The sequence below is a fragment of the Topomyia yanbarensis genome, chromosome 2 (genome assembly GCF_030247195.1).
Source record: "Topomyia yanbarensis strain Yona2022 chromosome 2, ASM3024719v1, whole genome shotgun sequence".
NCBI classification, from domain to species: domain Eukaryota; kingdom Metazoa; phylum Arthropoda; class Insecta; order Diptera; family Culicidae; genus Topomyia; species Topomyia yanbarensis.
Window position 1 is genome coordinate 375,434,607 of NC_080671.1, and position 23,385 is coordinate 375,457,991.

Genomic DNA, 23,385 nt, shown 5'->3' on the forward strand with positions numbered 1-23,385 from the left:
GATATTTCTAAAGTATGGGCAGTAGACTGCCCAGAAAGATAATGAATTTTTGAAAACTCGATCGGCCAACCCCTGATTCGGTTACTAGTGCCACATTGAGTACTTGCACCAAATTTGGAACAAATCGGACAAGTCTAGCTACCGGACCAACGCTCCTGAAGTTCATATGGGATTTTTCGACAATTTACATGAAGAAAACCCACTAACTCGCATTTGTGCCGCTAGATGGCACTGTATGCATCGTATTATCACTGTAAGTAAAAATAAGAAATATAATTTAATTGTCTACAACTTTGTCGAAGACTGCTTGTCAATCCTGCTTTGTTGAAAGAAGTTATTAAACTTTTAACGAAGTGATGTCTGAGTCAGTTTTCTGTGGGGTCTAGTTGTGCATGGTTTAGCTCAATAGTATGTTCAGAAGAATTGTAGTAAATAATACGAGTCATGTTTTGGTTGAAAATTTTTAGTTCCAACTGTGACCGCATAGAGGGCGCCAACACTAACTATTCATAGAAGAGAGATAGAATATCGAAATGTTCGAAAGAATTATTGAAAAATACCTGCTCTACAACTTTGTAGAATACACCTAATATCTATCTCTTTCCGTTGAAAAGTTAGTGTTGGCGCCTTCTATGCGGTACTATGTGGAACTAAAATTTTTCAACCAAAGCATGATTCGTATTATTTACTACAACTCTTCTGAACATACTTTTGACCTAAATCTACACAACCATGCACTGCTAGGCCCCATAGAAAACTTACTCAGATATCACTTCGTTAAAAGTTTAATAACTTCTTTTAACAAAGCCGGATTGACAAGCAGTCTTCGACAAAGTTTTAGACAATTAAACTATCTTTCTTATTTTCACTTACAGTGATGATACGATGCATACAGTGCCACCTAGCGGCAAAAAGGCGAGTTAGTGGGTTTTCTCCATGTAAATTGTCGAAAAATCTCATGCAAACTTCAGGCACGTTGGTCCGGTAGCTATACTTGTCCGATTCGCTTCAAATTTGGAACAAATACTCCTTGCGGGACCAGGAATCGACTTAGGGGTGGGCCGATAGGGGTCATTTTTTTCCTGTCACTCTAATGGGCAGGCTTCACTGGGTCATCGCCTACTGATATGCGATTCATCCGAAGGTTATTTCGAGAGTTTGGTGGGTTAGCCAGTAGCGACGCCAATTAGATAAAATCATTCAATTTAACACAGATAACACTGTCAGCGGACAGACTGTTTCTTTCTGTACTGTACTCATGCATTCTTCGACGGAGTTGATTCGTAAATTAAAAATTGCGTAAATAATGACTTTGTAAATGGAGGTTTCAGAAATTATATTTTTTCCAACAAACAGCCAAAATTTTCTATGCAACCATTTTGGCACACCAATTCATTCACAGTATCAAAGACAACGTAAAGTTCAAACACGCAACGGTAAATATTTATTGGCTTAAACTCACTGATAAAGTTGTTATCATTTAGGCACCTACTGATATGCATAATATCGATTGATTTATTGTATAGGTGAAGCTTTTTCAAGGCATTTCGAGAACTGGCTTACATCGACAGCATCAAAATCCCTTCGTAACCATCGATCGGAAAAGGGTGCCAAACTGCTGGGCAATTTCCTGATCATCCTGGTAGCCTTTCAGCACCTTACAGTTATCGTACCACGCGAGTAACCGCGGATGCCGAGACAGATCTAATCCAGCGTGCTGTAACACAAAAATATTGTATCTTTTTAAAAGTATTCTATTTAATATCGTTGCTTACCACCATCGAAGCTATCGTTGGTAGTAGTGACAAATCAGCAACTGTCACATTTTCACCTGCAATCCAATCATTCCGCACTAGAAACAATTCGAGATTACTCAAAGCGTTTGAGACGCTGGTTTTCATCTCCTCGGATACCTCCGAAGTAAGGCCACGGTAAATCGCGGACAGCTCTCCTAAAGTTTTCAAAGAAAATACCGATAAATCATGGTTCAAGACACGATTAATAAGCGCCTTCTCTTTCGGTATGTTCGGATAGAGTTCATGCCCCGGATAGTACCTATCGATTAGATAGGTTAGAATGGCACGTGATTCCGCTAGATAAAATCCATTGTCATCTAGCGTCGGTATGGTGTGCTCAGGGTTCATCCGTAGGAATTCCTCAGTTCTAGTCGCTCCAGCTCTGACGTCAACTTCTTTTAGCTATTTGAGTATATCGCGTAAAGATCATCGTTATGCCAGTGTGTGTGATATCCGAACCAAAACCCTACCTCAACGGTCAACCCGAGTTCCTTAATCAGCAGAATAACGGCGCGAGCTGGAGGGCTCATAGGAGAGTAGTACAACGTGATCGGCATTGTGTGGCTGATGGGCAGTGACTGAATCGATTTTTGACTGACTATAATTATTCGTGTGTTTAACTGATATGTGACGTAATCTATGCGGCCTGTACTGATAAGTTTTTTCTTGCATTGCGTAAAACCGTAGCTAATTAAGCTGTTTTAATCCACCTAGTGGTGCAATATATCTTTTCTCATTTATCCAAACGATGATTCTATGGTTTGAAATTTTCAATATAGTGTGCTGCACACAAGATATTTTCAATTTCTTACTACTATTACTCATGTTCATTCATGTTTGTATAATATTGTATAATAAAATATGTTTTCATCCAAAAAAGTTTTTTTTTATAAGAACCTAATAATGATTCAGAAATGGTCACGTTTGGTACTTCTTGAACATTACATTATTACAAACCAAATGAGAAAAAAAAGTTAATAGAAAATACTCAATGTAATAAACAGCAACTACAACCTTAGAAATTTTTCGTTATATCTTTTTAAAAACAAAACGTTGTAAAATCAGTGAAATTTCAATATTTTCAAGTCACTTGAGTGTATCGTTCAAAATTTTTATAAAAGAAAACGCTTAAATTTCTAGTTCTTGTCCATATTTTTATAATCCGGTTGGTGTATTATCGTACGAACAACCTTTTTTGCACCATTGTAATGCTCACTAGCACCGTCAAGTGCAGAATTTCATCACATTCGTTTGCCGAAAAGATCAGTGTTCCAAATGATCAGAATCACAAAGTATTGTCAGGCCCGTAGCGTACGATTGGCCGGTTTGGCCCATGCCAAGGGCCCCAACCTTAGGGGGGTGCTGAAATTTGTATCTACTTTATAAGCATAGGAGGATAAGTCACAATAAATGTGCCATATCCAGATAAGCGCTAAATTATTGCCCGAAAGTCAAACTGAAATGTAAACACCTTCGGGCAAATACAAATCGTTGTCACCACGGAATCAACGGCCACCAGAGGACAAACACGGCCCTTTTCCCCACTTTGTCGCATCGTCGGCGACGTTCTTTCTGGATGATATCCAACGCCAACGCTTAGCCTCCGACTTGGACAAAATCTCACCCACCCGGCAAGCCACGAATTGGCGATACCTATGATGATCTGAATGTAGCCAAGCCAATGCCGTCTTAGAGTCACACCATAGCACTGTCTTCTCAAGCGTACTCTGATTACTACTACCATCAACTCCAATCGTGTCATGGAGTCTGCCTTCAGTGGAGCCACCTTGGATTTCCCACCGACTAACGCCATAGAAATCCCATCCGGAAATAACGCCCGAAAGTAGGCGACACACGCATACGCTTCTTCGCTAGCGTCCACGTAGATATGCAGTTGAAGCGACATGATATCTTTCACCGAATGTTGTGGAAAGTAGCAACGCGGAATGCTAATCTGGTCCAGATGATCAAACAAACTCCACCGCATCCTAAAGGTAGTCTTCGCTTTCCACAGCCCCTGGATTAGTACCGTGCCGTGGATGAGGAAAAAACAACACAACAATCCTTCCGGATCGAATGGGCTCAATACCACTCGCAGTACCTAGCGCTTAGTTGGATTCTCCGCAACCACCGCTAGTGTTGTTGTAAACGTGAAGACATCGTCGACCGAGTTCCAGTACATCCCGAACACACGTTCGGTTGAGTTGTTCTTATCCAGCTGGAGACACTTTTCTTACGAGAACCTCGGTGGAGTTTGAAAGCCAGTTCCGCAGATGGAATCCGCCGAGAGAGTGGATCAGTTTGACTTCGTGTGCCAACTTCACCGCTTCGTCAACGTCGTCAGCGCTATCCAAGTAGTCATCCGCGTAGTGCCTCCGGATAATTGCGTCGGCTGCAGCTGGATACTGTCTTGAATGCTCTTTAGCGTTCAAATTCTTCACGAATTGTGCCGAACACGGTGAACACGTTGCATCAAACGTAACGACGTCCATCAAATACACATCAGGGGCTTGTGTCGGATCATCACGCTAAAGCGTGATGCATGTCGCTGTGCATGTCGATCTTCTCGCCGAATCTGAATTTGGTGAAACATCTTCGATCATCAGATCAGCGCACAGAGCGATCCGTTTCTCCCGGAATCCATATAGAACATTAAGCAACGTATTTAGTAGTCCAGGCACTTTTAAAAGCATCGTATTGAGTGCGACTCCATCCACTTTGGCCGCAGCATCACAGAAGATACGAACTTTGGACGTTGAGCTCCTTCCGGGTCACTTTGTGTATGTACCCTTACGCCTGATACTCACAAAGCTGTTTCCTTATACTTTCTCCGATGAACAAATCCTTCTGCATACGCCTCTCCAAGCACTGCAGTCGCTGAATCGCCATCTGGTGGCTGTCCGGGAACTCGAAGTAATCGTGCTTCCATAGAAGCCCCGTCTCGAATCGCTGTTCGACTCGCTCAATGGTTTCCATCAGGATCCGATGTGATCGTTGAACTTCCGCGGACTCAGGACGGGCGACTTCCATTGGCTCTCGACTGAGAAAAACTGCTCTACGAGCTCATGCAGTGTCTGCTCGGCCTCCTGGCACTCGCATATGTGGAAACTATGAACTATATCCACCGAATTGTCCTGGCTGGATTCGTAATCCATCCCAATCCCGGTCGACCATCTCGTAGCTTGAGTGTTGACGTAACGTGAGCGTTGTCGTTTCCAATGAGGATACGAGGTACCACTTGATCGTAATCATCGACTGGTAGGCCCTTCAGGTACGGAAAGGTTTCTGCGAGTTCCGCGTACCGCAAGGATTGTCTTGGTAAGTCCAGCTTGCTTACCGTGCGCACGTCCGACGAAGAATGTCTAGATGCCCCTGACCGTCCTGCTATTTCCAATGCGATCCGTTGAGAATTAGCTTCTGACCTCTTCACGTTCGCTGTCCACTGCGGGCACAATGGTTGCGGATCTCCTACAACCCCAAGTTCCTTTAGCTACTCTTCGTTAATCAGTGCCCTCTCCTAGCCGTCGTCCAAAAAAGCGTACACGGACACAGATCGATTGTTCTCATACAAAGTCACTGGAATAATACGAAAAAGGGTAGTCTTCCCAGCGGAATGATGGTTAGTGACAGCTTCGGAACTACTTGGCTTAGCTTCACTCGATTCCTCCTTGGACCAGTTCCTCGCCGGATTGATGTCGTCCCTAAACTTCCTACAGTCACTAGCTAGCGACTTTTCGTTTTCCCTGGCCTACTGGGCCTCATTAGTGTCCCGTTTGGAGTGCAGCAAAGGGTGGTGTCGCCGTTGACATCCGTCAACGCTTGTGAATTGCTTGTGAATCTTGCAGGGGCGCCTTCCGTGTGCTCCAAGACAGAGTCGACACAAGCCGAGTTTCTGTATTGTCTCCCAGCGTCCATCGACCGTTTTCTTGTCGAACTCTGAGCAGTCGTTCGCCCGATGCTGCGGGTTTTTGCAAATGAAACACGTTGGCCTTGACGAGCGCGTCGTAGCACCAACTGTTTCCTCCTTCGTCGCCATCGGAGAAGAGTCCTCCATTGAGTGAGCTCCGCAGAAGTTTTTGTCCTTTCCCTTCTTCTCCTTCACTATTCGCTGCTGCTGTACGGGTTGCGGCCTAGGATCGTAGTTCACGGTCAAGTCGAATGCCGCTCGCACCAGTGTCTGCATATACTGCGAGAAAGACCGGAGGTTCACTTCCCCGCAGCAACCAGTCCAGTTTCATAGGTGCTGGAAGCTTCTCTACCAACTCGAACAGTAGCATCGGATTGTTGAGATGCGCTTCATGCCTCCCGGCATCCAGATGATCGCAGAAATTCTGCACCGCCATACCGAAACCGATTAGCGTATCGAGTCTTTCCTGTTTTGACTCAGGTACCCCTCGGATCCTCTGCAACAACGTATGGATCGACAATTCCGGTCTACATTATGGTTTCTCCAGTGTAGCTTAAACATTCGGGACGCTCGCCGGTAGCAACAATCGACACCGCACCGACTCAAGTGCGTACCCCTTCAAACACCGTTGTAACCTCGCCAAATTTTCCTCGTTCGAAAACCCGCACGTCTGAGTTGAGTTAACGTACGAGCTAATGAATAGCGGCCAGTCCTCCGCCGTACGCCTGCTCATCATGCAACGGAGGTTGCTCTGCTCTAGCCTGGAACTCCGCAAACTGTGGTTGTTCCTGCGGTCCCAATTGGATAGTGTTGGCCTGACCCGAAACAACTATTGGCGCAGCTGTGCTTTCGGCTCGACTGATAATACCCCCTAACGTCGGCTCAAAACCAAACTGCCCTAACGAAATACCTGCCAACGCCGCTTCTAGAACACCCTCGTTATTGCTAGTTGGTTGCTGCTGTCGTCGCGTTACTTGTATCTATAGCTGAGGCCTTCATGGGTTGAACCCATTTCAAACACCCATGTCAAACCCCATGAGCATGAGTGTATTATGGGCTTTTCGTTTGCTCGGGTTCTCCGTCGGGGCAACCAACGTCAAATAGGCGGACTTCTACTGCTGTACCTTGCTGAAGGAATTCTGCACTGAGACGACACTCCGGTCGTCTTCATCGGCTTCCTCACCGCCAAACGGAATGACTCGTTCATTACCGCCTGGTCTAGTTAGAATAAGCTGTAGATTGTACTTTATCCGAATTCAATTAGGTGGCCTGAGCACGTTTAACTATAAGTTTTCATTTTATACCTTCTTCCTCTCTTCTATCTTGACGTCTAATCTTTTCCTACCCTACCATTTCAAACGGTCCTTCTTCCCTTTTCTATCTTGACGTTGTCATTCACCGAGGGGTGGTCGAGCTTAGAGTTGGAGCAGCGGAACATACCGCAACATTGATCCACTTGACGTCTTGATTTTCCTGGAAGCTCTCGTTTGATCACAAATTTCTCAGACCAGAGACTGTTTGCTTCGGCATTGTGTTTGGCTACCTCGCAAGAGAAAAAAATCGGCCTTTGCAAGGAAACTCATTTACCTATAGTTTTTAGGAACAGTAACAGATGGCCCCATAAGGAGATCGTCAGAGTCGAACTGATTCTGAGCCAAGGGAGTATAATGATAACCGAACGAACAGACGAGACGAACCTTGCCGAACTGAACGTCAATAGGCCAAGCAGTCCCACTAAAGGTTACCCGAAACTAATTTGTTGAAATATACAAAGTTGCCCCGTCCTGTGCGATTGCCATTTAAAATCTTAACTAACTGGAGCAAGGGGTCTTTCAAACAGCGAACCCCGTTTATCAGTAGATCAATACATGGATAAATCGAATCGGTGACCACACCATCGATCTCAACTTTGTAAGCGGGTATGCAGACGCGTTAATCCTTTATAAAATACTTATCGTCATTAATGTCATTCGCTTGCTTTAGATAAGATCACAATTCTAAGCGATCTTTTGAGATATTTGCTAGTCAGTAGTTGGTCTTTGAGCCGAAAGAACATCATATATAATCCAATTGAGTTCAATGTTTATGATTTTAAACTGGAAGTCGGAATCTTCGATGACAAAACATTTTCAACATCAATTTTACCAGCATCTGGGGATATCACTTATGCACCGACCTAGATACCGACGCAAAGTGAAAACTTTGAGAATGCGAACGAAATAGATATAAGAAACTGAAAGACAGTGGATAGTAAAGCAAAAATGTGCTCATCTATCTTTACTCGGTGTATGGCTGCTATATTTCCTCCTTATGGAGAAAAAAAATGGGTAAACACCAAAATTTCTCCCTAGGGCAAAAATTGCGCCCCTCTTTGTACGTAAAAGGCGCAAATCCTAACTTAACAAAGCCGTGTCTGCGCATCCTATCGGCATAAACAGAACTTCTGCTCGAGCGGGACATTAAGTAGAAGTAGATTATTTTATTTATTTTTATTATAGAGGTTTTAAACTTAGAAAAACCTCTAACCCTATGTGCGGGGTTGGGATTCGAACCCAGATGAGCTGCGTACAAGGCAATTGATTTACCAACTACGCTATGCCCACCCCAAGTAGAAAATTGTTTCAAACCATATTTGCACATTATTGGTACAAAAGCTATAACTAAATTCGTTATGGAACTTGCATTTCGGCTTCGTCTCATCAAAATCGGATGCAAACTTAGCGACAGGACTAGCCTATCACCAGAAAATCCCCCGCTAGCTTAATCTTGTTACTCCGGCCCTACGGCTCGTCTTTTGTGTGTACGTACCAATTCTATAGTCGGACGCCACAACACGGAAAACCATGCGCTGCAGTTAAGGAAAATTTATCTACTCCAACAGACACCAGAAAATGTTCAGTTATTGCTAAATAAGTGATAAAATAAATCATGGCGGCGCCGGTGGTTGAGTGGTAAGCTGGGTTCAATTCCAGCCGAGGTCGTTGAGATTTTTCTGAGGTGAAAAAATCTGTGGTCACGTCTTCCTTCGGAAGGGAAGTCAAGCCGTTGGTTCTCGGTCCATGAAATTGGTGGATCGATATCTAGTCCAGGTAATGGAATCGCCTCAATGGCGTCGGTAAAGAAGAAGTTGATCCAACTTCTATACTCTTACTAACTAAAATATCCTCCTTTCGTGATACTTGTGGAGTGCGCAGTAGTATATACGGGCTCTAGCAAAAGCAAGTATCGGACTAACCATTTCTTCCCTTTCCTTCCGCGATCTACGTTCGGGCTTGGCCGGCGCCGGTATGGATCAAAAACACTTTAGGATTACCAGGAGTTGCACATTGAAAGATGTTTCGCTACTCCCAAGCATAATTATCTACTGATTCCCTGTGCAACTTCAGCTAGTCCCGATCGATAACGGAGTAGCAGCCAAGGATGGTCGCACAAGCTCAAGCTCAAGCTCAATAAGTGATGAAATAAATCATGATAAGAGTGCCATTTCCATTTACACACTATATTACTGTTCGAAAGTCGAACTAAAAAAGAAAGCCAAAATAAACATCAAAAAAGCGCAAAACGACGAATCCGGCAAGAACGTCAGAAGACCACGCTACGGCCCCGGATATTCTCGAAAGAAACGACAGAACTATCTGTTTTGCACAAAGTACAACCCACGAGTACCCGTGCGACCAAATTTGGTACGAGTGATGGGCGATTACAGAAACACAATATCATTTAACTTAGCATATTTCTCTTTATTTACAACAACCAAGGCAACAACAACAACGTTTCTTCGATTTTGCTTGGCAATATGTACAGTTTTGAAACTCTTCCTGGTGGAATCGCATTCACCAACAGATCTTCGTCAAATTATTGTTCTTTCTTTTCGGGAGTATTTTTCAGATGTAACTTTTTTCCGGAATTCCACTTTCAGTGTGGCGGTGCAAACTGGAATCCCTTAACGCTGAGTGTGATCGAGATGATTTCCTTCGCAGCTTCCGACAAGTCCCGTTTGCTGCGCTCTAGCGTTGCGCTTTGCTCCTCTTCGACGGCAATCTCCTCAATCTGGACAGGTTCCGCCTGTTCGGCCAGTGCGTTAATTTCGTTCAGTGTATTTTCACTTAAATGACGAACGAGTCGAAGACCGGCTGGCAGTGGCGGTAAATAGGTGGCTGGTGGATTGGTACTGCTAGGTCGATACGGTTGTGGACAGTTGGGATCAGGTGATCCTGGATAGCAAGATGACGGAGTTGTAGTAACGAAAGCCCTCGGACAGGCTAGATCTGGTGATCCTGGATAGCAAGGCTTGCGAGTGGTTGTTGGGCATCGGGGGTCGAGAGATCCTGGATAGCATCTTAGAGCGGGGGTTGTAGGAGCAGTTGGTCGTGGAGTTGTAGGACAACGCGGGTCCGTAGATCCTGGGAAACATCGTGGTGCAGCGGTTGTGGTTGGAGCTGGCCGGGGTGTAGTAACAAATGGTCGCGGAGTCGTTGGGCACCGTGGGTCAGTCGATCCAGGATAGCAGCGCAGAGCTGGTGTTGTTGATACGGGACGTGGACAACGTGGATCATTCGATCCTGGATAGCAGTTAGGAGCTGCCGTTGTTGTTGGCACTAATCGTTGTGTTGTTATCACCGGTCTCGGAGTCGTTGGGCACCGTGGGTCAGTCGATCCAGGATAGCAGCGCAGAGCTGGTGTTGTTGATACGGGACGTGGACAACGTGGATCTGTTGACCCTGGATAGCATTTGGGAGCAGCCGTTGTAGTTGGCACTAATCGCTGTGTTGTTATCACCGGTCTCGGAGTCGTTGGGCACCGTGGGTCTGACGATCCTGGATAGCACCGCAGGGCCGGTGTTGTCGATACGGGACGTGGGCAACGTGGATCGTTTGACCCTGGATAGCATTTGGGAGCAGCCGTTGTGCTTGGTGCCGGTCGAGGCGTCGTTGGACACCGTGAATCTGTTGAACCTGTTATGAGAAATATGATTTCAGATGTCATACAAAATCGATTTCAAAATAAAATACCTGGGAAGCAACGTAACGCTGGTGTAGTCGAAACTGGTCGAGGACAGCGAGGATCTTGTGAGCCCGGATAACAATTCGGAGCAGCTGTCGTTGACGGTACTGGTCTTGCAGTCGTCGGGCACCTGGGATCAGAAGACCCTGAAAAAATACATAATTATATTATTTTCTCTTGAAGTTAACATACGTTAACCAACCTGGATAGCATCGCGGAGCCGCAGTAGTGGTTGGAGCCGGTCTAGGTGTGGTTGTTACAATCCGAGGACAAAGTGGATTGGTACTACCCGGGAAGCAGTTTGGCTTCGCAGTGGTTTGTACAGGGCAACGAGAATCAGTAGAGCCTGGATAACATCTTGGGGCAGCCGTAGTTTGGGGTTGTGGTGCTGGTGGAAGATATGTGGCCGGCTGTGATGTTGGTCGTGGCGTAGTTGGGCATCGAATATCTGGTGAACCTGGATAGCACCGCAAGGCAGGCGTTGTTGTTTGAACAGGCCGTGGCGTTGTCGTTCGTGGGGCAGCAGTGGTAGTCGGTTTAGGAGTTGTGGGACATCGTGGATCAGTAGAGCCTGGGTAGCAACGAAGAGCTGGAGTGGTAGTAGGCGTAGGTCTTGGCGTGGTAGGACAACGTGCATCGGTAGATCCTGGATAACATCTTGGGGCAGCAGTTGTCGTTGGTGCTGGGCGAGGGGTCGTAGGGCATCTTGGATCAGTTGATCCAGGATAGCATTTTGGACCAGCGGTCGTAGTTGGCACTGGACGTGGTGTCGTAGGACACCGAGGATCTGAAGATCCTGAAAGCAAATAAATCATTTAGAAAGTTATCCAAAAACACGCGAAAAGGGTAGCCTACCCGGATAACAGCGTAATGCTGGAGTCGTAGTGGGAGCTGGTCTAGTTGTCGTAGGACAACGAATATCGGTTGAGCCAGGATAGCATCTGGGTGCAGCCGTGGTTGTTTGTACTGGCTTTGGTGTCGTTGGGCATCTATAGTCGGTAGATCCCGGATAGCAAATTGGAGCTGCTGTAGTTGTTGGTACTGGCCTCTGTGTGGTTGTTTGAGGGCATCGTGGATCAGAGCTACCCGGAAAACATCTTGGCTGTGGCGGACTTGTTGGTCGTTGAGTTGTTTGAGGGCATCGAGGATCGGTAGAACCAGGGTAGCATCGAGGAGCAGCAGTGGTCGGAGGCGGTGTTGGACACCGTGGATCGGAGGAACCTTGAATGAAGTTGGTGTTTAGAAGTACACAGTATACAAAGCATAAAATGCTTCCAGTACCTGGAAAGCATCGTGGTGCTGCGGGAGTTGTAGGCTGCAATGTCGGTGGAAGATACGTTGGAGCGGATGTCGTAGTTTGTGGACATCTAATATCAGTTGATCCTGGATAACAACGAAGAGCTGGTGTTGTTGGGGGCGTTGGCCGTTGAGTTGTTGGGCATCTTGGATCGGGTGAACCTATGTTTAATTTGATTAGACGAGTTCGAATTTATCTAAGACCCAATATACCTGGATAACAGGACGGAGTTGTTGATGGTGGAGGTCTCGGTGTCGTTGGACAACGAGCATCAGTCGATCCTGGGTAACATTTAGGTGCGGGAGTTGTCTGTGGACACCTTGGATCAGTAGAACCTGGAAAGCAGCGAGGTGCCTGAGTTGTAGTGGGTACGGTAGGACACCGTGGATCACTAGACCCTAGAATATGAAAAAGATTTTAACACAAATGTTTGATATTAGTGTGGAACAACGTACCTGGATAACATCTCGGAGCCGGAGTTGTTGTGGGTTGAGGTCTTGGAGTGGTTGTCTGAGGACAACGAGGATCACTGCTGCCTGGATAACAACGTAATGGAGCTGGAGTAGTGGTTTGTGGGCATCTAGGATCAGTCGAACCGGGGTAGCAACGTGGCGCTTGCGTTGTTGGTGGTGGTGTGGGGCAGCGAGGATCAGTTGAGCCTAGCCAAATTTTCAATAGTTAATTGTGAATCTCATCTAAAATAAATCACCGTATATACCAGGATAACATCTAGGTCCTGGTGTAGTAGTCGGAACAGGCCGAGGCGTAGTAGTTTGTGGACATCGTGGATCATCGCTTCCTGGGTAACAACGAGGTGCAGGTGGCAGCGTCGGCCGGGGGGTTGTTTGTGGACACCTTGGATCGGTTGATCCAGGATAGCATCGTGGAGCAGCCGTTGTGGGCGGTGGCTGTGGGCAGCGTGGATCACTGGATCCTGGATAGCATCGTGAAGCAGCCGTTGTTGGCGGTGGTTGTGGACACCTTGGATCAGTTGATCCTGGATAACAACGTGGAGCAGCCGTTGTTGGCGGCGGCTGTGGACAGCGTGGATCACTGGATCCTGGATAGCATCGTGGAGCAGCCGTTGTTGGCGGTGGTTGTGGACACCTTGGATCAGTTGATCCTGGATAACAACGTGGAGCAGCCGTTGTTGGCGGCGGTTGTGGGCAGCGTGGATCACTGGATCCTGGATAGCATCGCGGGGCAGCCGTCGTGGATGGTACTGGGCGAGGTGTGGTTGTTTCTGAAACCGGGGGAAGATAGGTAGGTGGCGCGGAAGTAGTTTGAGGACATCTTGGGTCACTTGAACCAGGATAGCACCGTAATGCAGGAGTTGTCGGAACAGTGGGGCATCGAGGATCAGTAGAACCTGGCGTATTAAAGATTAATTAAATATTGCTTCCAGAAAATTCAAATCGCCGAACATACCAGGATAGCATTTAGGGCCTGGCGTAGTAGTTGGAACTGGTCGCGAAGTTGTAGTTTGCGGACATCTTGGATCCTCACTTCCAGGGAAACACCGAGGTGCAGCTGGTGTCGTTGCTGGTCTAGGAGTTGTTTGTGGACATCTCGGATCAGTCGATCCTTAAAGAATACAAAAATTAAATTCGTTTTGTAAATTGAATATTGAACAAAACTACCTGGATAGCATCTAGGACTGGCTGTTGTTGTTGGTGGTGGCCGTGTGGGAGGGGAAGTCTGCGGACAACGTGGATCCGATGATCCTGGATAACATCGAGGTGCAGCTGATGTTGTTGGTACTGGAACTCGAGTTGTAGAAATTCCTGGGCAACGAGGGTCAGTTGAGCCTATGGGACAACGAAGAATTGGTTTACGGCATCTTGGATCATTGGATCCTTCGTAGCAAGCTGGTGTGGAAGGAACGGGAGTTGAAGTAGTTCTTTGTTCCTCAATAGGTGGCAGATACGTTGGACCTTCAGTTGGTGGTCTGGGTGGCCTAGTTCCTCTGCCAGTTGGACGAGTGCCTCTTCCAGTGGGACGGAACGTGGTCGGACATCTAGGGTCAGTAGATCCCGGGAAGCAGCGAAGAGGTGCTATCGTTGTTTCCGGTGCTGGTGTGGTGGGACAACGACGATCTGTTGAACCAGGGAAACATCTAAGTGGTGCTGGTGTAGTTTCAGGAGCTACTGTTGGGCAACGTGGATCTCTAGAACCTGGGAAACAACGAAGAGGAGCAGCTGTAGTAACTGGAGCTGGCGTTGGACGTTGCCGGCAGCGGGGGTCTCGTGATCCACGACCACATTTCGGTTCATCGGGTACAACTATTATATTGCAACGATCATCGGTGGAACCTGGCTGGCAGAAAAATTCCGTTGTAGGACTAATGGTAGTAGTAGTAGTAGTAGTGGAAATAACTGGTGGACGAGTTCTGCGACGAGGGGCGGATGTTGTTGAAGGCTGGTATACTGGAGCAGAAGTAGCCGGAGATGTTGGTCGAGTGCGACGCTGAGGAGCCTGTGTTGTGATGATTTCTCGCGTTACTGATATAGCTGGTTGTGTTGAAGTCACAGGTCTTCGGCCTCTCGTTGGGAATGAAGCCGGGACAGTTTGCGGTGGTCTAGTTCCTCTACGTGGGGCTACTGTAGTAATCGGGGCCGGTCGACGGGTCGTTGTAGTTGTTCCAACAGCTTTAGCTAGCTCTTCAATCTCACACACCTGTGGACCACAACCTCCTCTGCATATTTCTATGTCGCACTTCAAAAATACCTGCATTTTATCGGGGAATTTGAAAGCCTTGATATTGTTGTGCAGTATAAGAGTAGCTCCTGTACTTCCAGTCTGTGTTGTCTTTTGCCAGAGACCGAACAGTTTCTTCTTGCGCGAACAACCATTCTTATCAGAAAGTTGCAGACGTTTGGTGCCTGTGGCATCATAATCTGGACTATCGTATGCATAGCAGTCCTTCACGGTGATATCATATTCACCCTTTTGATCTCTCAAATACACCAAAATACTTAGAGCTTCACCAATTTTAATAATACTTGGAATAGGTGAAACGTTTGGATACGATCCTCGCTGAATATCCATCCAGCATTCAACGCCTCCAGTAGCAGTCGGCACGTTTACAACTTCCAACATATCCACCACGAAGGGTTTGAAGAAAATGGTATTTTGCTGCTGTTCGACTTGACTGCACGAAATCCGTCTCGCCGTGTCCCATGCTTCCTGGACGTCTTCATCGCTCTGTATCACCAGCACGTTGTCCACCGATGCGCAGACCGAACATGACGGTTTACTACCGCATCCATTGAACGGCACCGTAAAGGAAAACGAACGTCCCCCTTTGCCGGCCGTTACATAGCGGCAGCTGGGGTCGTTGTAGTAACCCTGGCTGTAGATGACTCCCTGGAAGTCCGTTTCGAACTCAATCGTCACCAGCATGCCACTCTTCTGGTCACACGTAACGTCGATGGTCTCGATGTGAGTGTGATCATACCGGGGCGCAACGCTATTGGCCTGCCGCGGATACTTCCTCCCCGTTGGCACCAAAGCGTTATCATTGCTGCTAGTTTGTGCGAGTTGCTGCTGGGACAGCACGGCAGTGATCTATATGGGGGGAAAAGTGAAGCAAAATTGAAGAAATTAGTAAAAAACGTGCTGATTTTGCATAACACATTTTTATTAGTGACATGAGCTAAAGTGCGAGTAATTATCGTATCATTGCTGAAATGTTACAGCAAAGCAATAAAACGTTTACCACATTCGTTTTGTCGGGTTAGTGATACGACTGGTGTCAAATGCTGAAATTGCTTATACACTCAGGTTTTTTTTTACGCGGGGATAAGAGCCGCGTAAATGAAAACCGCGTAAATGAAAACCGCGTAAATTTCAAAATCCGCGTAAATGAAAACCGCGTAAATTTCAAAATCCGCGTAAATGAAAACCGCGTAAATTTCAAAATCCGCGTAAATGAAAACCGCGTAAATTTCAAAATCCGCGTAAATGAAAACCGCGTAAATTTCAAAATCCACATAAATGAAGACCACTTAAATTTAAGAATCCGCGATAAAGGGAACCTCATTGATGGGTACCGCGTAAATTCCAAAATCCGCGTAAATGAAAACCGCGTAAATTTCAAAAACCGCGTAAATGAAAACCGCGTAAATTTCAAAATCCGCGTAAATGAAAACCGCGTAAATTTCAAAGTCCGCGTAAATGAAAACCGTGTAAATTTCAAAATCCGCGTAAAAAAATACCGCGCAAAAAAACCGCGTAAAAAAAACTTGAGTGTAATTCGTTTGCATCATCATTCCTCCATAATAGGCTCTAAAAGCTATTTCCTTCCGAGTCGTACCCTGCTATTGAAATCAAACCGAATCTTACGACGAAATTCCTATCAACAAATTCATCCCTCAACCCGATTTACTTACGATCAGTAGTTCAAGAGAGGCGAAGAATGTTGAACATTGCAGATAGAATTCTTCCAAATCAATCATAAAGCATGTCCCATTAAATATACGAATATTTTTAGAACTCATGTTGAGTACTCTGTCAAGTACTGTAAATAGATACTGTGATGGTTAGGTTAGACAACAACATTTAATTTTAATTAATTTTTATTTTTTTAACATTTAAAAATACACCGAAGACCCGTTTTTATCATCCCCTTTCGTGTATTTTTGGTTGACAACATGGGGGCAACGACAACACACATTTATTCATTTTCTTTAATAAACCGAAGCTGCTGAAATATTCAACATTATTCCGTAGACATAACCTCATAACCCTGGCTGGCTGACGAAATCGAAACCTGAAAAAATTGGGGGCTGATAAAAGCGGGTTTTCACTGTAGTAGTTAAAGGTGTTTGTGACCATTATGTTACACATGTAAAGGTGTCTGTTGCCGCTCACCGAGACCCCACGATGTTCTAACGATCAGCAATGGTTTAAAGGTGGAAACAGCAGCAGCAGCAGAGATCCAGTGGTGGAATAATTTCAAACAATTCTTTACAAAATTGCCTTCCCTTGAAGGTCGATTGAAGGACAATTTTCGGTACTCGAACACGAAAGACGTTGGATGGTTTACTTGTTATATTGGACAAATTCCGAAAGCAACTGAACAACTGCACATATAGCGAGACTGTTTTTATAGCACATTAAAACGATTGCACGCTGCCAGTATATCAGCTCCGTCGTCTGTGTTAGGGAAACCATGGCTAAGCAAGCAAATATTGAAATGAGCTCCAACATGCCCGCCGCCTTGAATTATTTAATTCAAAACTTTGAATCCAAAATGACATTATACGATACACGGAACGCTGGCGATTAACTGGTAGTAACTGGCACTGGAGAATGAGTGGTCGAAACAGGAGGATAAACCATGAACAGTTTGACGATGACGATATCCGGCGCCATGAACAAATAATTTAATTATATTGGAATGAATTGAGCTCTGGCGAAGCTCTTTCACTGATTTGATGGGCTGGTTGCGATAATGAGTTGTCATCTGCGTGGGTTGAATTTACTGCACCGGATACTACCCAACCAAACACGCTGTCAACCAAATTTGGAAGATTCTCGTTTAACTGCATACGGGCCGCACTGGGGAAAAAGGAACAGAAATGTTTTGCACCTAGTATTAAGTCTATCGGCTGGCTTTGATTAAACGACGGATCGGCCAAAAACACGTCACTCGGAATTTTCCATCCTGCTGTGGATACGTTTAGTTTTGGGAGGCTGGATGTTACAACATCCATCACGAGAAAATCGGCAACACATGAAAAGCGTCCACGCCTCGATCTGATCTCAGTGGTGACAGATTGACGTACCGGTTTTGCTAAATTACCTGCTCCATGGATTGTTACGTTGGTACTATTTCTCTTCAATTGCAACACACTGGCCAATCGTGCGGAAATTAGGTTAGGTTGCGATGCACTATCCAACAGTGCTCGAGCTGAATGGTGTTGCCCATGTGAATCGATGATCGTCACCACGGCTGTCATCAGAAATACATTTTCAGCTTGACCTCGCATTGATGCACTCACCTCAACGTGTGGGAGATTTCCGGACTGTAACATCGTCGCTTGTTTATTTGGTCCAACAGTAGTTTCCGCAGATGGGGATGGGCTGGTCGTTGGTTGAATGGTGAGATGAACCGAAGAATCTGTACTCGCCAGGCCGTCCGAAGAATTTGGGTGGAGGAGCGTATGGTGACGACGATTGCATTTCCTACAGTTGTAACTAGACGAGCAGTTTCTAACGATGTGATCAGCTCTCAAACAATTGTGACACAAGCGTTTGGAGTATACGAACTGCTGTCGCTCGGGCAACGAAAGCCGATGAAACACTTCACATCGTATTAGCGGATGCGGCTGGTTGCAGGCCAAACAGCTGTCATGGAAGTTAGATGTAGTAGCATATGACGAAGAATTAAACTGAAAAGGCTCTTGTTGCCCTTGTATATAAGAACCAGAAGATCCATGATGGTTGGCGCTGATTGATTCCAACACCCTTACTCGACGATGCAGGAAGTCCACCAAACATCTATAGTTGGGATCCGTAAGTGTTGACGCATGGTCCTCCCAAACCTTAAGACAGTCATCGTGTAAGCGAATGCAGAGTAAATGCTCCAATATTGTGCTCCACTGGTCTGTTGGCTCACCCAGTTGATGTAATATTTTGACATGGCGTTCAAATTCGTCTACTAATCTGTGGAGTTCTGCTGCATTTTCCACTTGCATACATGGTATGCTGAACAATGCCTGCAAATGACGTTTCTTCAAGAGGTATTCATTATCATATCGACTCACCAATGCTTCCCACGCGAGCTTATAATTGGCAGAACTAATAGCGATCGATTCTATTGACTGTGCAGCTTCGCCCTTGACAGCGGCCTTTAAATAATGAAACTTTTGCACATCTGGAACCTCAGGATTCGAATGAATAAGGGCTAAAAACGTGTCGTGAAATGCAAGCCATTGGTTGTAATCGCCATCAAATTCAGGAAGCGTAATCGTTGGTAGTTTAATGCCCGTTAGAGAAGTACTGGAATGTGCAACTGGCGGCAGAGAAACGTTCCCATTTTGAGAAGGGAGTTTTGTGATGAGGCTGGCTTTAGTTTTGAACAGCCGAGGCTCAAAATTTGCTCGAACATCGGCAAGCAACTTCTTACCTTCATTAGTAGTTTCAATGTCCTCCAGCTGTCCTTGAACGGCTTCCAGAGTCGCCCACATATTGTCTAGATACTGCAGTCGCAAAGCTACTTGAATTTGATCGCGTTCGATGTTGAAATCTGCTACGAAAGCCTCCGCCCGACTGAGCGCAGTTATCATTGTGTCCCTCCGTGAAAGCAGCGTACCCTTTAGTTGCTGATCCATTATTCAATTCAATGTGCGAAAGCGGACGAAAATTTGCTTCTTTGTATCACCTTGTTTGATGTGCGTTGGTACCGTTAGGTAGGAAGTACAGGTGATCCAATAGCGCGATGAGCAGCACACTGTTCGATTGTATCCTGGTCACGGCACCAATATGTTGCCGCTCACCGAGACCCCACGATGTTCTAACGATCAGCAATGGTTTAAAGGTGGAAACAGCAGCAGCAGCAGAGATCCAGTGGTGGAATAATTTCAAACAATTCTTTACAAAATTGCCTTCCCTTGAAGGTCGATTGAAGGACAATTTTCGGTACTCGAACACGAAAGACGTTGGATGGTTTACTTGTTATATTGGACAAATTCCGAAAGCAACTGAACAACTGCACATATAGCGAGACTGTTTTTATAGCACATTAAAACGATTGCACGCTGCCAGTATATCAGCTCCGTCGTCTGTGTTAGGGAAACCATGGCTAAGCAAGCAAATATTGAAATGAGCTCCAACAGTGTCCATTTACGTAAATTGAGCGTTGCAAGATGACGTCATATGAGTAAAAATGCTCGAAAAAATGACAGTTCAGCGAGCTTGTTTACATGGCGTTAGAATTCGAAACGAGTTTCTTGTACTGGATGAAACCAAAAATTTTCTAATTTCATGTAAACAAGCTCTCTGAGCTGTCAGAAAAGTAAGGTTATACATTTTCATGCAACGCTCAATTGTGGGACCCCAACGGACGTTCACAGAAAGTTGTTGGATAAAGATTCGCTGTTGCGACACCTTGCGATTTATCTGGCAACACGGCGAAATGTCTGTATTCTGTCCCTGTCAAAAAATGCGGACGATTATTGAGTTCTTGTCGGCCAGTCTCACGAACACCAGGGCAGCTTACTGGTTGAAAACAATCCCATTTACTTTTGCCGGCTTTGTTTACTATTTTCCACCAGCTAGTGAAGTAGTATTTGTGTCATGTGACATGTACGTACATAAGCCGTAGAAAAGTCTATGGTCAGGCGATTTAAAAAGTTTGATGTTTGACTCAACTCGCCTGTGCTAATTGCCCCTGGGAACAAATCTAAATTGCGAATGCGATTTAAAGGCAATTTCAATACTTAGACAAATTCTCTGGCGGCTGAAATGGACTTGGTTGTTTTTTTGCGTTTTTCAAACATGGTGGTTCATGTTTAGCTTAAATTAAATTAAATTAAATTGTTTTTTGAGCAATTGGTATGTTCTCACTTGTATTTTGTTTGTCTAGGGCACTGGTGTGGTACATAATCAGCGTAACAAATCGGTCCCGAAAAGCGGTAGCATGAGTGTTCGGAGTGAAAGTTTGGAAACAACTCCAATAAAAGCTGTCAACTGCCTGCGCGGCAGTTCTTGGCACGACGACTACCGACGTTCACTGGGAAGACAGAGGTGAGTGATCAATCTTCATCACCAGCTACGAGACGACAACGGAAGCGTGTGGTTTTTCCAACCTAGAGAACTTGGCTCGGTTGCAGGAGTGCTTGAAGGGACCTGCACTGGAAGCGGTAGGATCACGACTTCTACTGCCGCAGTTCGTTCCGAAGGTGATTCAAGAGCTTTGAGAACAGTTTGAGCAACCCGAGCAAATCTTGGAGACGTTGTTAGTGAAGGTTAGATCAGCTGATGGACCAAAGACGGAGAAACCAGAATCGTTCATCACATTCGGTCGGCTTGTTCAGCAGCTTTGCGTCCATATGGAGGCCATACATTTGGAGGAGCACTTGGAAAATCCAGGAGTTGGCAAAAAAGATACAATCGAGCACAAAGATGGACTGGATTCGGTACAAACGTAGTGAGCAAAGCAGTGGTAAAAAAGTTACATTGCGCATCATGGCGTGTTTTCTAGCAGAGATAGTATCCGTCGCGACGGAGGCGATAAACTTAGTTGATGGTCAGGGTAGTAGCAGTCATGTATCGAAAGAGAGCGAAACAAACCTAAGCAGCAAGGAGTCTTTGTGAATATTCACAACGAAGAAGAGAAATCCTACCGGGAAGATGAGCCGCACAAGTGAGTCTCGTGTGTGAAGTGTGGTGAAATAAATCACAGACTGCGAAATTGAAATGAGTTCTTGAAGCTCGATCCAGCGCAGTGATTGAGGGCGTTAGATAAGTGGGAACTTTGCAGAAGCTGGCTTAACGAGCACAGAGATACGAGATGTAAAATAAACATCCGCTGCAAGGTAGCGGATTATCAAGGGTTGCACAACACGCTACTACAACAAGCACACGTACAATCGACGTGTAACGCGCACACCAGCATAGTTCCGTCGCCTGGGATATTCCATGTGATCCCTGTACACGCTGATCGAAGCTTCTGTGGCGGAGGAACTGGACTGCATGAGAACGATGCAACCTTTACATGTATTGTGGACTGCCGGGATTACTTGACTGGAGAGAGAGAGAGAGAGAGAGAGAGAGAGAGAGAGAGAGAGTATTGTTGAACTAGCGGTATCTAGCATAGTTTCATCACAGAAGATCGAAATGAGAAACGCACACACAGTGACAGAGCTAGGACTACCAAGACAAACGTTGCAGGTTGCATTTGCACCCGAATTGGTAACCCAAGTGAGCATGTAGCGGTACGAACAACGTTGGGATGGACTATAACGGTCGACAGGAGAAGGCACAGGATCAATCTAACTTAGTCGGTTACTCAAACAGATTTTAATTTCGGCTAAGCAGTCTCTTATGGATTAAAACGAATTATGTTATGATTACTCCATAATCATAACATAATTCGTTTTAATCCATAAGAGACTGCTTAGCCGAAATTAAGATCTGTTTGAGTACGTTACAGTCGAATTCATCAATCAATAAATCATAATAGTCGGTTACCGTACATATACCACCGGGTCTAAAGTAGATCTCGATTACCTTTTCAAATCACGTTATGTACTGGATGATTCGGCTGTGACGGTGGACATGATTCCAGAATCGAATGATGATCGTAGAGCTAGGGAGATATTGGAGAAGACAACCTTACGCATTGGCGAACGCTTACAGTATAGTTTGTTATGGAGAGAAGAGGATATGCGGTTTCCGGACAGTTTTGATAAGGCAGAGAAGCGCATGAAGAGCCCCGAGAAACGACTTGTCAGGAACTCATTGCTACAGCAGAACGTGCAGAAACAAATGACGGAATATTTGCAGAAGGGTTACTGCCATCAAGCGACGCAACAGGATCTGCAATCTACTGAGCGACATAAAACGTGGTATTTACCGCTGAATATCGTGCTGAATCCAAAAAAATGGGTGGGTAATGTCAGAGATATAACCGGAGTGAAGTACAATACACTTAGGATTATTTATATGGATATGTAGGTTATCAACGGGATTTTGCGGAAAAGGGAAAGCCTTCTAATTAATTCTTCATTAAAATAATGGTGGTCCTGAAAAGGACCGTTTATGTTCGCTTTGGCGAATGATGCGCTGCATTCGATTCTCGTTGGATGCTGCTGACTTCTGCTCTCTATTTCCGGATTGAACTGTTGTCCATGGGTGCGATACTGACATGATTGGTGTAGCAGTAGCGTTATAAACCGTTTATGATTTCTTTCTGCATCGTATGGTGAAAATATTAAATTGCTGGATCAATTGACCCTTTCATGCCCAACTTTTTTCTAGTACATGTAAGGTTTCAAAACAATTTTTCCTTGAAAACGGTGGGATCAAGAAACACGAAAAGCTTTTTTTCAAGATAGGTGTTTCCCTCGTAGTGCTACAATCTGCTCAATTTTTACCTTCTAATGCTCAATACAATTCTCCTAGAATATTTACAATAGTCCAATTGCGTGGAAAACGTAGCCAAAGACAGTCTAAATTGATAAGTTTTATCAGTTTTCAACAAAATTGCAATATAACGAAGATATATGAAAAATTTATTTTCCGTCGTCAACATAAACTGTTCCTGGCAGCACTGCTCCATCGGAATTCAATCAGACTAATTGCAATAACTTCAGTTCTAGAGCTGATCCATGGAATTGTTAATACTCAAATGAAAGGCAATTGTCACATTTATT

At 45.2% G+C, this 23,385-nt stretch overlaps 3 protein-coding genes across 3 annotated transcripts in view; all 3 read right to left on the minus strand.

The window, feature by feature from the left end:
- Positions 1-1,416: 1,416 nt before the first annotated feature.
- LOC131681597 (glutathione S-transferase D4-like) lies at positions 1,417-2,360 on the minus strand. The gene is made up of 3 exons (XM_058962489.1): positions 2,267-2,360; positions 1,776-2,198; positions 1,417-1,717 (listed from the first exon to the last, which is right to left on the minus strand). The coding sequence occupies exons 1-3, from the start codon at positions 2,351-2,353 to the stop codon at positions 1,574-1,576; spliced, it is 654 nt and encodes a 217-aa protein (XP_058818472.1). The 5' UTR covers positions 2,354-2,360; the 3' UTR covers positions 1,417-1,573.
- Positions 2,361-5,544: 3,184 nt separating this feature from the next.
- LOC131680769 (uncharacterized) lies at positions 5,545-6,139 on the minus strand. Its single transcript, XM_058961480.1, has 2 exons — positions 6,056-6,139; positions 5,545-5,982 (listed from the first exon to the last, which is right to left on the minus strand). The coding sequence occupies exons 1-2, from the start codon at positions 6,137-6,139 to the stop codon at positions 5,545-5,547; spliced, it is 522 nt and encodes a 173-aa protein (XP_058817463.1).
- A 3,283-nt stretch (positions 6,140-9,422) lies between these two features.
- LOC131684606 (mucin-2) overlaps positions 9,423-23,385 on the minus strand; it is a 133,251-nt gene continuing 119,288 nt past the window's right edge. Inside the window, exons 3-12 of the mRNA XM_058967623.1 lie at positions 13,645-15,571; positions 13,433-13,588; positions 12,723-13,373; positions 12,460-12,663; positions 12,217-12,402; positions 11,989-12,165; positions 11,563-11,928; positions 10,910-11,503; positions 10,716-10,853; positions 9,423-10,658 (exon numbers count right to left, since the gene is read on the minus strand). Of these exons, the coding sequence (XP_058823606.1) occupies positions 9,619-10,658; positions 10,716-10,853; positions 10,910-11,503; positions 11,563-11,928; positions 11,989-12,165; positions 12,217-12,402; positions 12,460-12,663; positions 12,723-13,373; positions 13,433-13,588; positions 13,645-15,571 (5,439 nt within the window). The 3' untranslated portion in view covers positions 9,423-9,618. The remainder of the gene's footprint in view (positions 10,659-10,715; positions 10,854-10,909; positions 11,504-11,562; positions 11,929-11,988; positions 12,166-12,216; positions 12,403-12,459; positions 12,664-12,722; positions 13,374-13,432; positions 13,589-13,644; positions 15,572-23,385) is intronic.